This window comes from Daphnia pulex, chromosome 7 (genome assembly GCF_021134715.1).
Source record: "Daphnia pulex isolate KAP4 chromosome 7, ASM2113471v1".
Lineage (NCBI taxonomy): Eukaryota > Metazoa > Arthropoda > Branchiopoda > Diplostraca > Daphniidae > Daphnia > Daphnia pulex.
Window position 1 is genome coordinate 3,463,796 of NC_060023.1, and position 12,407 is coordinate 3,476,202.

Consider the following 12,407-nt stretch of genomic DNA (forward strand, 5'->3'; position numbering starts at 1 on the left):
ATCTATGGACTGAATAAAATAATACAATAAATGTCGTCTGCTTGAAAATTTGAATACAACACTGAAAACTGAAAAGTGTTGGTTTTTTCATTGCTAGAATACTCCGTTTTTACATCAGTCGGTATGTAATCCAAGAAAAAATCCTTCTTTAGATGTATAACAAAAATTTTGCATTTTCTGTAGAGTCGATGGAGAAATACTTCAGTCGAGACTTTCATGTGTCATCCAGCAATGAATGTCTTGAAATATTGCAGCACACCGTAGGCGACGTAAGTGTCATTAATAAGGAATTGGTTTTTACCCCTAATTACTATTTTAATCTGTTGTCCCATTATTCCAAACAAGGTTGGCTGTGTAGTTTGGGATGCTGCTCTCGTACTGGGAGCTTACTTGGATCACATGAATGAGACTGAACAAAAGCCAATGAAAAATCTAAAAATACTTGAATTGGGTTCAGGCACTGGATTTGTTGGCTTAGTGGCTGCTGCAATGGGGTCTGTTGTATCAGTATAATGTATGAATTTTTAATTGAAAAACAGTAATATTTTCTACTTTTACCTATAGTGGAGATTGTTTAATAACAGATTTGCCTGAAATGATTCCTTTGATGAAGAGAAATATTTCTAAAAATGCAGCATCATTGAAAGGTGCACATAGTGCAAAAGCATTTGAATGGGGATCAGATATTTCAAGTATTGTTCCAAATAGTAATGAAGGTTTTCATATTGTCCTGGCTGCTGATTGCATATATTATAAAGAGGTAATTTCAAATTTGGAACTTCATGTTAGACCCCAATTCAGCATTTTCTACATAAATATATATTTTCTAGTCTTTGGATGCCTTTGTTAAAACCTTAGAAGACCTTAGCAGCCATTGCAATGGAGGGGTAAAAACTGAAATATATATTTCATATGAAGATAGAGAAAGTGAAGAAAAGAAAAGTTTAATTTATGACTTTTTTGAAAAAATCAAGAAAACTTGTAACATTTTCAAAATACCTTTTGAAGATTACCGAGAAGATTTTAGGTGCGAAGATATTCATATTTTTAAAATTACGTCCTTATAAATTGAATCCTTTTTCTTTAAATAAATTATTTAATAACGCCAATAATTTTTTTTTCATTTTATTATATTTAAAATCGATTTAAAAAATGACAGCAACGTTGACTTTTGACAACTAGAAGCCCTGAAGGATACTGTTTAGTAGCACCCTTTTTCATTGTATGGCTGCTTGTTACACACGTGTGACTTGGATCTAAAATTGTTTGTTTCACAAAACTAAAATAGACAATTGAAAAATGAGTGAATTACCAGAAGCAGAGCCCGAAAAGAAAATTGTTGCGTTTCATCAGATGAATCTTGACGATCGCTTACTTAAAGCTATTGCCAAACTCGGCTGGGTGTCTCCAACGCTCATTCAAGAAAAAGGAATTCCTCTGTTTTTAGAAGGTAAAGACGTGCTGGCTAAAGGCAGAACAGGATCGGGTAAGACAGCCGTGTTTGCCATCCCCATCATTCAGAACATCCTGACAGAGAAACAGACAGCCAAAGAGCAAGTCACTCGTGCATTAATCCTTGCACCAACGAAAGAACTTTGTCAGCAACTTCACAAAGCTTTTCAGTCATTTACCACCAGTTGCTCTCGTGATGTCAGCATTGTAAATGTTGGCTCTCAGGTAAATTTTTCAGATAGAAATGTAGATTCTTATTACAAGTATTTTTTTTATAGACAGCAATTTCTGGACAAAAAACACTATTAGCGGCACATCCTGACATAATCATAGCAACTCCTTCAACCATATTGATTCATTTGGTGTCTAAAAAGCTTGTGCTGAAAGATTCCCTTCAATTCTTTGTTATTGATGAAGCTGACTTGGTTTTTTCTTTTGGTTTTGAAGAAGATCTGAAGAGTGTGCTTGGGTAAGTAATATGCATACTTTAATCTGTGTACGATTAACATTCCTTCTCTTTCTTTTATAGATACCTTCCCACTGACTATCAATGTGTTTTGACATCTGCCACTTTGAGTGACGATATTCAGAGTTTGAAACAATTGGTCCTTCACCAACCTGTAACACTGAAATTGGAAGAACCTGAACTGCCTCCAGCATCTCAACTTACACAATATCAAATTTATGCTGAAGAAAATGATAAGGCAGTTTTAATCTATGCCCTATTCAAGTTAGGTCTGGTGCGAGGAAAAACCATCATCTTCGTTCGAAATGTTGACCGTTGTTACAAGTAAATACCATTTTTTGCCAATCAGGTGTATAACGTTTTATAAAACTTGTTACGTATAGGTTAAAGCTATATCTCCAACAGTTTGGAATCCCGTCGTGTGCTTTGAACGGGGAATTGCCCGTCAACTCTCGTTGCCATATTGTTCAACAGTTTAACGCTGGAATTTATGACATTATTATCGCTTCGGATGAATCGACATTAGAAGATCCCAATTATGCTTCCGCCGACCAGTCAAACAAGGTTGTATAAAAATATTTTCAATGAATTAAATTAGATCTTTATTTACTGAAATCTTATTCTTAGGGAAAGAGGAAAAATGATAAAGAATCCGGAGTTGTACGGGGTATTGATTTTCAGTTCGTTTCGAATGTGATCAATTTTGACTTCCCATCTGACGTTGATTCCTACATCCACCGAGTGGGACGAACTGCCCGGGGTAACAACAAAGGAACCGCCCTCTCTTTCGTTAGTGTCAGAGAGAAGTATCTTATGGAACGAGTAGAGGAACACCTTCAAGATTGGGTTCCTCCCGGCCAGGACTCTGTCTTCAAGTAAGAAAAGACTTGTGCTTTCCTTTTTGAAGTTTTAATTTACTTTTCCTGTTAAGTGTGTAATGTTAACGAGATACAACTATCTTTATTCTAGGCCTTACCAGTTCAGAATGGAAGAGATAGAAGCTTTCCGTTACCGATCCCAGGATGCTTGGAAAACAGTAACACGAATTGCTGTCAGAGAAGCACGTTTAGCGGAGATTAAATCAGAAATGATGCAATCCAAAAAACTGAGGGTAAGTTAAATAGTTGATGATTTTGGTTTCTTATCTAATTGGTAAAATATGATATAACTTTGTTACAGTCTCATTTTGAAAACAACCCAAATGACATGGGGATATTGCGTCACGACAAAGCCCTGCACACTGTACGCATTCAAAGCCATCTAAAAGACGTGCCTGATTATATCATCCCGCCTACCTTAAGAAGACTCGCTAAGGCTAGCGGCAATAAAGCGCGCGGGGGCCAATCCAGCCATGGCGAAGGACGAACTGGCAAAAATGAAAAATCATTTTTGAAACGGAAAGATAATCCTTTGCTTACTTTTGAGTTTGACGGATTTAAAAAGAAAGCTAGGAAGTAACCTATCCTCTGTATCATTTGTTCTTACGCGCCATTACATAAAAGGATTCGATAACGTGCGTATTTTTGTCACAGCGTTCAATTTGAAGGTTCAGTGATTTCAAAAGTGGAATTAAATAAGCCTTCAAAATAGTATTTTAAAAATATGTTAATAATCAATATTTATTGAAAATTCCTCATTCGATAAAATATATAAATGCAGGCGTTTGATTGAATGGAGAGAAAAACTGACAAGTAACTTCGTGAAAATAAGATTATTGGGCACAAAATTCGTGCACATAAAAATGCATGTCTGGTAGATAAGAAACGTTTTTCAAGTTGATGACTTCAAGATTCTTGCTCATTGAAATCGGAAATAGGCAGGAATCGTTCCAATTCGTCGTCCATTTTCAGCAACAGCTCCCTAAGAAGAGGATATCGAGGATGGCTATATGGTTAACTAAAAATGTACCTTAAATATTGTTAAAAGGGGCAAAGGTGCAAGAACTAATGAGAAAAAGATGTAAAAACCTTAGATTAATAGTTCTAGAGTGACAGGTTCAAAGACCCGTATGTATGATGGCGCAACCTGCTGTATGAATTGGCGGAACGCTTCATCCTAACGGCGTGGTATGAGAGGAGGAAGCCGATTATCAGGAAAAGAGTAAACAGGATTGCAAGAGCAATGAAAACCGGGGTAGCTAGTAGAAGAGAGGCCTCAGCAGCAGCAATTTTATTCGTTTTTTCGGTCATGTAACCCATCGACCATCCAACTTCCGTACCGGAGATCTATTCAAAATACATTAAGCGGAAGTTGTTTTATAAATTTTACAATTGTGCAATTACTTGTTTGACAAAGTGGAGACCCTGCCATGTTTCGTCATCGAATCCATAGCCGGAAGTCAATAGCGATAATATGTACTGAGTCTCCAGGCAAATCAGTGGCACAAACGACGAATTCGGAACTGAAGAAAAATAAAATAATTAGATTCGGTTAGGAAATTATCGATTTCCGCAACATGTAGACTTACTAGTTAAAGGAATGTCCAAAATTTCATCCAGGGTCATATTGCATACCGATTGGACTGCACTGCGGAAATCTGCCAACGAACTTGTATTGGTCACGTTCAATTCTCTTGTTATAATCGTAAAGCTAGAGAAAGCCTGTTTAAACAAATTATTGATCCAATCGTTCAGATAATACTAGAATATATATTTACTAACCAAAAAGTCTTGATTGTTAAGAGAAGGTTGACCCTCATTCGAAAAGCAGGTTGCCGGTAGGAAATGCGATTGGCAATAGGTAAAATTGAAAAGGCGCTCAATTAGCTCAAAGCATTGATGGTAATTGCTCGTTCCATTCAGAGTCCATTCTTGAACGCTGGTCGATCGATTCTGAGAACAGGGTGAGTTGAAGATGTTGTCGGCTTTAACCACCGTGCTATAGCCCAATGGTTGACACGGACTTTCTAAGACATTCGATCCATTGGTTCCACTTTCGACGATCAGCATAGATTCGTAGCGTTTGATGACTTCTAAAACGCCATAACACAAACTGCTCTGACTGTAGACGGAATAGTTTTGGCTGTACAATTGTAAATTGCAAACATCATCTTCTCTCCACATTTCGTTTGATTTAGTCGTCAACCCGGACATGACTTCATGGCCACTTGGAACTTGAAGGGCTAACTGTGTGCTAGCTCCACCCAAATCCAAAGCACCTACCGTCTCTGAATTATTAAATAAGAAAAATATATTGAAATTATTTTCAAATTAGTGGTTACAATAAGAACAAGGAAGTAAAACCTTGAGATCCATCCCTCAGGTACATCATACGATGCTCAGGTCCAACGTTCATCAATTGGGTGTTGACTGTAACCCAACTGAATTGAGCTTCATCCATTCCTGATAAAATTTCAACGTACGACCAGTCGAATCGAAAACCTGATCGACTCAGTCGGTTGCGAATCGAGTCCAATAAAACACTAGTTGCACTTGGTTGGCTAATACTACAACAAAATAAACATAATTAATTAAAATGAGCCAAATACGAAATCAAATAAATCGAGTACTTTAACAAACGTAATCCGGCTGTGCCGCCAAAATATATGGGCGTGTTGAATTGACTTGCTGAAGGGACTTTGGAGCTGGCGTAAGAAAGACATGGTGTCAGAAAGGCGTCAACGCCAGCAACGTTGTTATAAAAACTGGCAATATCACCTGTGCAAAGAAGGAGTTTTTTGAAATGTCAGAGAAGAAAGGGGTCAAACAATTATGTCGGTCATGACCGAGGGGAACGACCGAATTATTTAAGCAAACGATTAAACACTTACCCACAATGTTACATACGCCTATTTGCCGGAGAACGCCGGTGCCCTTCCATTTCGGTCCAGGCCATTGGTAAACGAAAACCGCCGTGTGACTAGAACCTCCGTCAAGGACGACACCATACTATTATTGATTAGACAATCAAAACATTCAACAATTGATTTAAAAATAAATTTTCAACATTATAGTCGCACACGTAGCACACAAACATTTGGATTTTCCCAGTAACCTTGTGTGTCGTCGATGCTTTACACGTCACGTCACACAGAGTGAAAGTTAAATTATATATACACGGAGGAATAGATTATGCCAAACCCCACTTTCTCCCTCCTTATGCACTCAGGGTCGTTGCTACTAAACTTATCGATATCATCAAATTTTAAAAGACAAAAGAGAATCCATTCCGTGAAATAACACAATAATGATTCCCGGCCGACAAACCGGAAAGTGATTGTTTTCTATTTTTTATTTTGCGGATGGCGGTTCGTAGCTTCCTTTGGCTTAACAGAGAAGGTCACATTGTGCGGTTTGAATCACGCAATTGCCGACGATAAAAAATGCGCCGTCATTAATACGATGAGCGGTTTTAAATAATTCAAGGTAATTCCAGCAAAGACATTACCTAAGCTATTTAACTATTTAGACGCAAAAATTAACTAATTTTAATTGCGAAATTTAAATTTCGAATGACGTGTTTTTAGGTTTCAAACAAGAAAGCCCGGTCAATGCTAAACTCACGGATCTGATTGGGATTTCCCCAGGTAAGAAGAATAGAGCCGAACTAACAGGAATACCTGTGAGTCGAACAGCGTAACGAATGACATGTCCAAGAGACCTTGAAAAACCCAGAGAACATGGAAAGAAAAACCAAAAAATAAAAAAAAGGGCTAGCAGAGACCACCGACCAGTGATGGCGCTGCTGATTCTACCTGGCCTCTTTCTTCCTCGACTCTCTGACATATAACGGCGGCCAACACCGGATCCACTAAACCATTCCAGTCGCAACTGCTGGGAAGAAGACTAGCTCTCGATTACAGAATGTTATTTAAAATATTGGTAACTTTAGTGGTCTTGACAGCTTGCTTTGGTGCTCGTATTAAACGACAAGAAGATGGCGAATTTTGGTGGTTAAAAGCCGCTGAAAGCGATGCCGTGGTGGAACCAGTAGCAGAAGTCAAAATCAACTCACACGACGAAGGCAAATCAGCCAAAATCAAACAAGGTAAGAATAGCCATCACAAACTAGTAAATTTACATTCTTTTATTTCTCGTTTTTATCTTCAGAGAGTGCTATCGATTCCAGCGTAGTGGCTCAGATTTTAAGTAGCGGGCCAGAAACAGCTGGAAAATTCTCCCCCCATCCAGGCGTTTGCGTCTGTGTGCCTTACTATCTTTGTAACGAGGGCCAAATTATTACCGACGGAGCAGGAATTATTGACATCCGTAAAAAGCCACCCACGAAAAATGTAACAACCGAAGCTAAAGCCATCACAAAGAGAGACGTTCTTCCGGCACAAAACGATCTGGTTGGAGGAAATTGCCCCGGGTCGATTGAAGTCTGCTGTAAAATGCCTACACCTGAACGGATACCGGAGATTGTTCCAACTGTGCCATTGGGACCCAAATACATTTCAACTTGCGGAATGCGCAACGGCGACGGCCTCAATGTCAGAATCACGAATTTCAAAGATAACGAATCACAGTACGGAGAATTCCCTTGGATGGTGGCTGTTTTACGGCCGACAGTTTCAGCAACAACAGGCAAACCAAACGATGTCTATCAGTGCGGTGGCTCAATCATCCACCCATCTGTTGTTCTCACGGCAGCCCATTGCGTCGTTGGGTATGTTTCCAATCTTAATTTAATTCAATTCATTCTCTTCTAGTGTTTAATGTAATTATTACTACTTTAGAAAAGACCCAAAGAGCCTCAAAATCCGTGTTGGTGAATGGGATACCCAATCAGCATACGAGTTCTTCCCACACCAGGACCGTCTTGTCGTCGATGCCATAATTCACGAGCAGTATTTCCCCGCGGCATTATTCAACGACGTAGCTCTACTATTCCTGGCAGAACCTGTTGATTTGGGACCCGAAGCTGATGTTGTCTGTCTACCTCGACCCGATCAAGTTTTTGACGGAAGTCGGTGCTTTGCTACTGGATGGGGAAAGGATCAATTTGGTATGCAACAAATCCCTCTTGTTCATTTCCAAATGATTATAATGCCAACATTTCTAATAAAACAGGTCAAGCAGGGAAATATCAGCATGTTCTGAAGAAGATTGAACTTCCACTGGTTCCACACGCGACGTGTCAAAATAGTTTGCGTAAAACTAGATTGGGACAAGCTTTCCGACTTCACGAAAGTTTCGTTTGCGCAGGTGGAGAACCTGGCAGAGATACGTGCAAAGTAAACTGATCTAGCTCATTTCCACAATTTCAATTGATTTTAATCGATTTTTTTTTCTATTTTAGGGTGACGGAGGATCACCATTAGTTTGCCCGATCCCCGGTGGACCCAAGCCGTCCCGTTATATGCAAGTCGGCATTGTCGCATGGGGTATTGGTTGCGGAGAAAATGGTGTTCCCGGCGTTTACGCATCTATTCCACATGCATCTTCCTGGATTGAAGATAAAATTGCTAAACGCTTTAGCCTGGCACCAGATTACTTTCTGAAACAGTTAACTCCCTCTGTATAATTTCTCTACTTCAATTTGTCCCTACCTACCCTAGAGTTGCGAGGCTACTACTACAACTCAAACCTACCAGTCTTAAATACACATACGGCGTTTTGTTCAGTTAAAACAGAGTTGGTTGTTAAATTTCCTACCTCAATTGGAGTAGGCCCAGTCAAGTTATGTAGGGTAATTACGACAGCAAAGCCTCCCACAGCAATGAATATGGCTCCAAAAGCCAGCAACCACCAACTGGTAAAACGAAACACACCATTCTGCATCCCTGATTTAAAAAGTAACAAATATAAATTTCATTATTAATAAAGCAAGTTTAAGGAATACAACAAAACTCTTGACATCATTTTCAAAAGTTTTGAACATTATGTATACCTCTGATTTCAAGGTAAAGGGTATCTCCATGCTTAATATTGCTTGCTGACAAAGTTTTCTTATTGTCAAGGACAACACCTTTCTGGTCCCGTAGTAAAAAGTTTGGGTTGACTGGGATTCCCTGTAAATGAAACTCGGTCAGTCAAGTGATAAAATTGATACAAAAGAAATTTATTACCTTTGATTCACAGTAGGTAGACAGTAGACTACTTATGGTCTCATTACCTGTAACGGTACATTGTAAGTATCCAGCGACATTTCCCCCAATTGTAGACTCAATTGTGACAAACATGGTTGAGAGGGCAAATTTGAAGTTAAAAAAAATCTTACTTTACATTAAACAGACAGTTTTATCAGTTAAAATAGATATGAATCGAGACAACTAGGCAAAAATTATATCTTGGCATCAAAGTTCACTTGCACTGTGGGATTTCAGTAAAAAAACTTACTAAGTCAAAACAAAAAAGATACAAATATGGACAGAATACAAGTTAAAAGAATTAAAAGCCTCTATGAGGTACTAAAATGCTGATTTACAAATTACAAGTCAAAACATAATTTAAAACCTTATTCAGCAGAAATAATTTCTAAAATGCCATAACAAAGATTTTGCACGTTGCCAAATTTATGCGAATTTCTTTCTTTGGTGCGGACCGGAAAGAGAAAAAATGGACGCGCAGGAAAAACCCTAAAGGATTAAATGCTTAATGGACTTGCGCTTGTCGATCTGAAGCTAAAGTTTGTAAGATTTCAATACTTAGAATTATTAAATGTCAATGAGCTTTAACAACTGTGAAAATCTTTATGGATTTCTTGCGAAAATAAAAAAAGGATAATAAAAAATAAATTCTTCGAATTCGAGGCAATCAAACAGTTCAATTAGAATAAATATATTTTTATAAACTACACTTTAAAAAAACAATTTATTTTTTGGGAAAAAAAAACACTATGTTCCACTGTTTAGTCCTGAACTAAACATAGCTGACGGATCCTAACTAAACAGAGTTTTTCAGCTGCTTGCGACACGAACAGATGACCATAATGCTCCGCTTTAAAAATAAACAATGAATCATCTCAGTTAAGAGAAGCAGACATTTTTGTTAACATAAAATTACTGCCGGGAGTATCGAATTGATTTAAACATATTGCTGATTATAACAAAATAACTTGGATTTACTGCGGATGTCCTTGGAGTAAATTTAACGATTTTTCCTATGACGGTGTCATAGATCTACTTATATAATGCAACTCTCACGATTGCGCACAAAGGCAAGCGCATAATGGAAAAAAAAAAGAACAGCGCTTGCAGAAAAAAATTTATTAAAGATTATAAACGGGTATTTTTTAAAAATTACCCGGTATAACAGAAACACTGTCTATGTAACAACACTGACTCAGTTTATATAATTCATATCGTTTTCAGACATTTAGTGAATTGTATGACGTAAAGAGTATACAGATAACTTAGTTAATTTGATTCAACAATAATGAGATTTACCAGCTAATTTGGAACGGAAGTTAAAAATGGCCAATATTTATTTGATGTCATTGGCGCGTGATTCTCTGCAACGGTGTATAGTTGTATACTGTGGCCTTTATTTGATAAATAATAGAGATTGGTTGCGCAACCGTTGCGATAGCCAACTTCGTGCTTCTTATATAAACAGGGCGATAATTCCCTAGAGTAGCTACTTTTATTGACGACGCATGCGAATTGGGCACATAGTTACCGATCAAGCAGATTTTTACTTTGAACGTCATGGAGAATGTTTTTGTTTTTATATTTTATTTGTGTTAATAGCTGACGGTTAAAATTTTAGCTCTAATAATACTAGGAGGAAAAGGACCAATGTCGAATAAACAGTTTGTAGATAGTTGAACATATATAATTAGGCTAGAAACTACAAACGACATTAGCTCACTGTTGAATAAAGCTGACGGCCGTGAAAGGGAACGTATATATAATTGATCCGTTTCCGTTGACTCCACCTTCGTTGCTAGACAATGATTGAACATGCAGAAATTCATTGAATTTAATAATAAATTGAAGCAATAAATAATTTTTACATTGGGCATTTAGAAAGCGGTTGGTCTGGGGAAAAAAATGACCGATTGCTAACCAGTACGGTCGATAACTAATCTGTATCGGATCCAACTATGGGTTATAATTAAAAACCCTAAAATAGTTTTGACGACGAGTGTAGTTCTTTGCACAAAAATATAATTTTAGTTGACATAAAATTTGTAACGTAATAAAAGTTACAAGCGCAATAAAAAGAAAAAACTGCTGTACGCGCTGAACGGTATTTCACATGATCGCAAGATGACAGTGCGCTCATCACGTGATGTTACCATCACCTAGTAATAGTATATAAAATTGTATTCCTACGCATTGAATTAATTGAAATAAAATAACAGGTTTTATCCGTTGCCGCCGTGGGACTTTGTGGTTACGCCACGAATGGAACTTTAAACGCTATATGGATATACAAAAAGAAAAGCTCGAATGTTTGTTGGGCCGTACATCCTTATCATCTCGTCCAGTCTGGCAATGATTACCGCCATCAGCGTCTGGGCAAGTGTTATTGAGGATTGCCAACTCTTTTTATTTGTCAGTTGCCTATAAACCCTTATTGAAAATATAATGCCAGAGGGTGTTTCGTTCCTAAATTCTATTTATGAAACAACTTAAACGGGATAATGTAGACCGAATTCCCAAGATGGCGGATATGCCGATCGATTCGACAGCGACGCGAAGATGTAAAAGATTACGTATATTTTTATTTCAACAGTTCTTGCTTGATTCGTGTACAATGAAAGGCACCAGACTACAGATTTATCAGAGAAGATATAGAGTTTTGCACAAAGGCTAAATAAGACCTTCAATAGCATCCCTTTTGCTTCTTTCTAGTCGCTATATAGGTTCTCAATTACACAGCAACAAAAATAGGAGCAACGAAAGTGACTACCACTTTTAGATTTTCTTTCATCAGGCGGATGACAACAAAGTTTTCTTACAGCTAGGCGAATTACCCAGCGAACTATCACGAAAATTATTTCGAGTGAATACAGAGTGACTGGGAAATTACGTTTGAGAATTTATATCGTGAACTGAACTAGTTGACACAAATTCGGGTTCAATGAACATCAACCAGAAAATTCCACAACAGATTACATATTTCGCCCTGCAACTAATTACGTTACTTGCAGTCGAGTGGCGAGAAACGCCAGCCAAAATAAAATAACGGTGCTTTATATTTCACGAGTTAATGACTTGTGCGCTATTTCAGGTGCAAGTTTCTGACGGCATTCCCCCATAAAGAATATGAAAACAGCTTTTTGTAAGATTGCCTTTGTTAAATTTAGATACAACCGTGCGTCTTCCACTACGCGGCTATTTTTATATATTATGAAGATTCCTGTCGACGTTGATAAAATATTACCAATGATAAAATGTCGTGCAGCGCAATTCACTAGACCGCACATAAAAAGGCTTTTCGTTTTTCGCTCCACGTTAACACGGGCCATGAATCTTTATAGTGACAAAACAAAATGGCAGACCTCGTCTCTTTTTAGGACACAACAGTCTGTGCGCGGCTTTGACGCTAACATTTCATTACACCATCGATTCATGTGTGTGTGTGTATATAAAGACAGC

At 37.8% G+C, this 12,407-nt stretch overlaps 4 protein-coding genes across 8 annotated transcripts; 3 read left to right on the top strand and 1 right to left on the bottom strand.

Moving 5' to 3' along the window:
• On the top strand, positions 1-1,109 carry LOC124196604 (protein N-lysine methyltransferase METTL21D-like). The gene is made up of 5 exons (XM_046591746.1): positions 1-121; positions 184-269; positions 346-494; positions 565-760; positions 831-1,109. Exons 2-5 carry the CDS (start codon positions 189-191, stop codon positions 1,065-1,067), a joined length of 663 nt encoding a protein of 220 aa, XP_046447702.1. The 5' UTR covers positions 1-121; positions 184-188; the 3' UTR covers positions 1,068-1,109.
• Positions 1,110-1,171: 62 nt separating this feature from the next.
• On the top strand, positions 1,172-3,434 carry LOC124198565 (probable ATP-dependent RNA helicase DDX56). Its single transcript, XM_046594452.1, has 7 exons — positions 1,172-1,677; positions 1,731-1,921; positions 1,982-2,242; positions 2,302-2,482; positions 2,546-2,793; positions 2,888-3,029; positions 3,098-3,434. The coding sequence occupies exons 1-7, from the start codon at positions 1,300-1,302 to the stop codon at positions 3,374-3,376; spliced, it is 1,680 nt and encodes a 559-aa protein (XP_046450408.1). The 5' UTR covers positions 1,172-1,299; the 3' UTR covers positions 3,377-3,434.
• Positions 3,435-3,517: 83 nt separating this feature from the next.
• LOC124198563 (ectonucleoside triphosphate diphosphohydrolase 2-like) lies at positions 3,518-9,532 on the bottom strand. Of its 5 annotated transcripts, none has more exons than XM_046594450.1 (11): positions 8,928-9,532; positions 8,750-8,870; positions 8,515-8,642; positions 5,688-5,805; positions 5,427-5,574; positions 5,161-5,363; positions 4,579-5,084; positions 4,386-4,518; positions 4,201-4,319; positions 3,944-4,143; positions 3,518-3,861 (listed from the first exon to the last, which is right to left on the bottom strand). In XM_046594450.1, exons 1-11 carry the CDS (start codon positions 9,039-9,041, stop codon positions 3,828-3,830), a joined length of 1,824 nt encoding a protein of 607 aa, XP_046450406.1. In that variant the 5' UTR covers positions 9,042-9,532; the 3' UTR covers positions 3,518-3,827. The 5 variants fall into 5 exon arrangements, with proteins under 5 accessions (XP_046450406.1, XP_046450403.1, XP_046450407.1 ...); XM_046594447.1 differs by having other exon boundaries at positions 3,518-3,778; positions 8,928-9,381; XM_046594451.1 differs by having other exon boundaries at positions 3,518-3,826; positions 8,928-9,381.
• Positions 6,575-8,489, top strand: LOC124198566 (phenoloxidase-activating factor 2-like). The gene is made up of 5 exons (XM_046594453.1): positions 6,575-6,904; positions 6,967-7,525; positions 7,596-7,864; positions 7,930-8,093; positions 8,159-8,489. The coding sequence occupies exons 1-5, from the start codon at positions 6,721-6,723 to the stop codon at positions 8,381-8,383; spliced, it is 1,401 nt and encodes a 466-aa protein (XP_046450409.1). The 5' UTR covers positions 6,575-6,720; the 3' UTR covers positions 8,384-8,489.
• Positions 9,533-12,407: the final 2,875 nt, after the last annotated feature.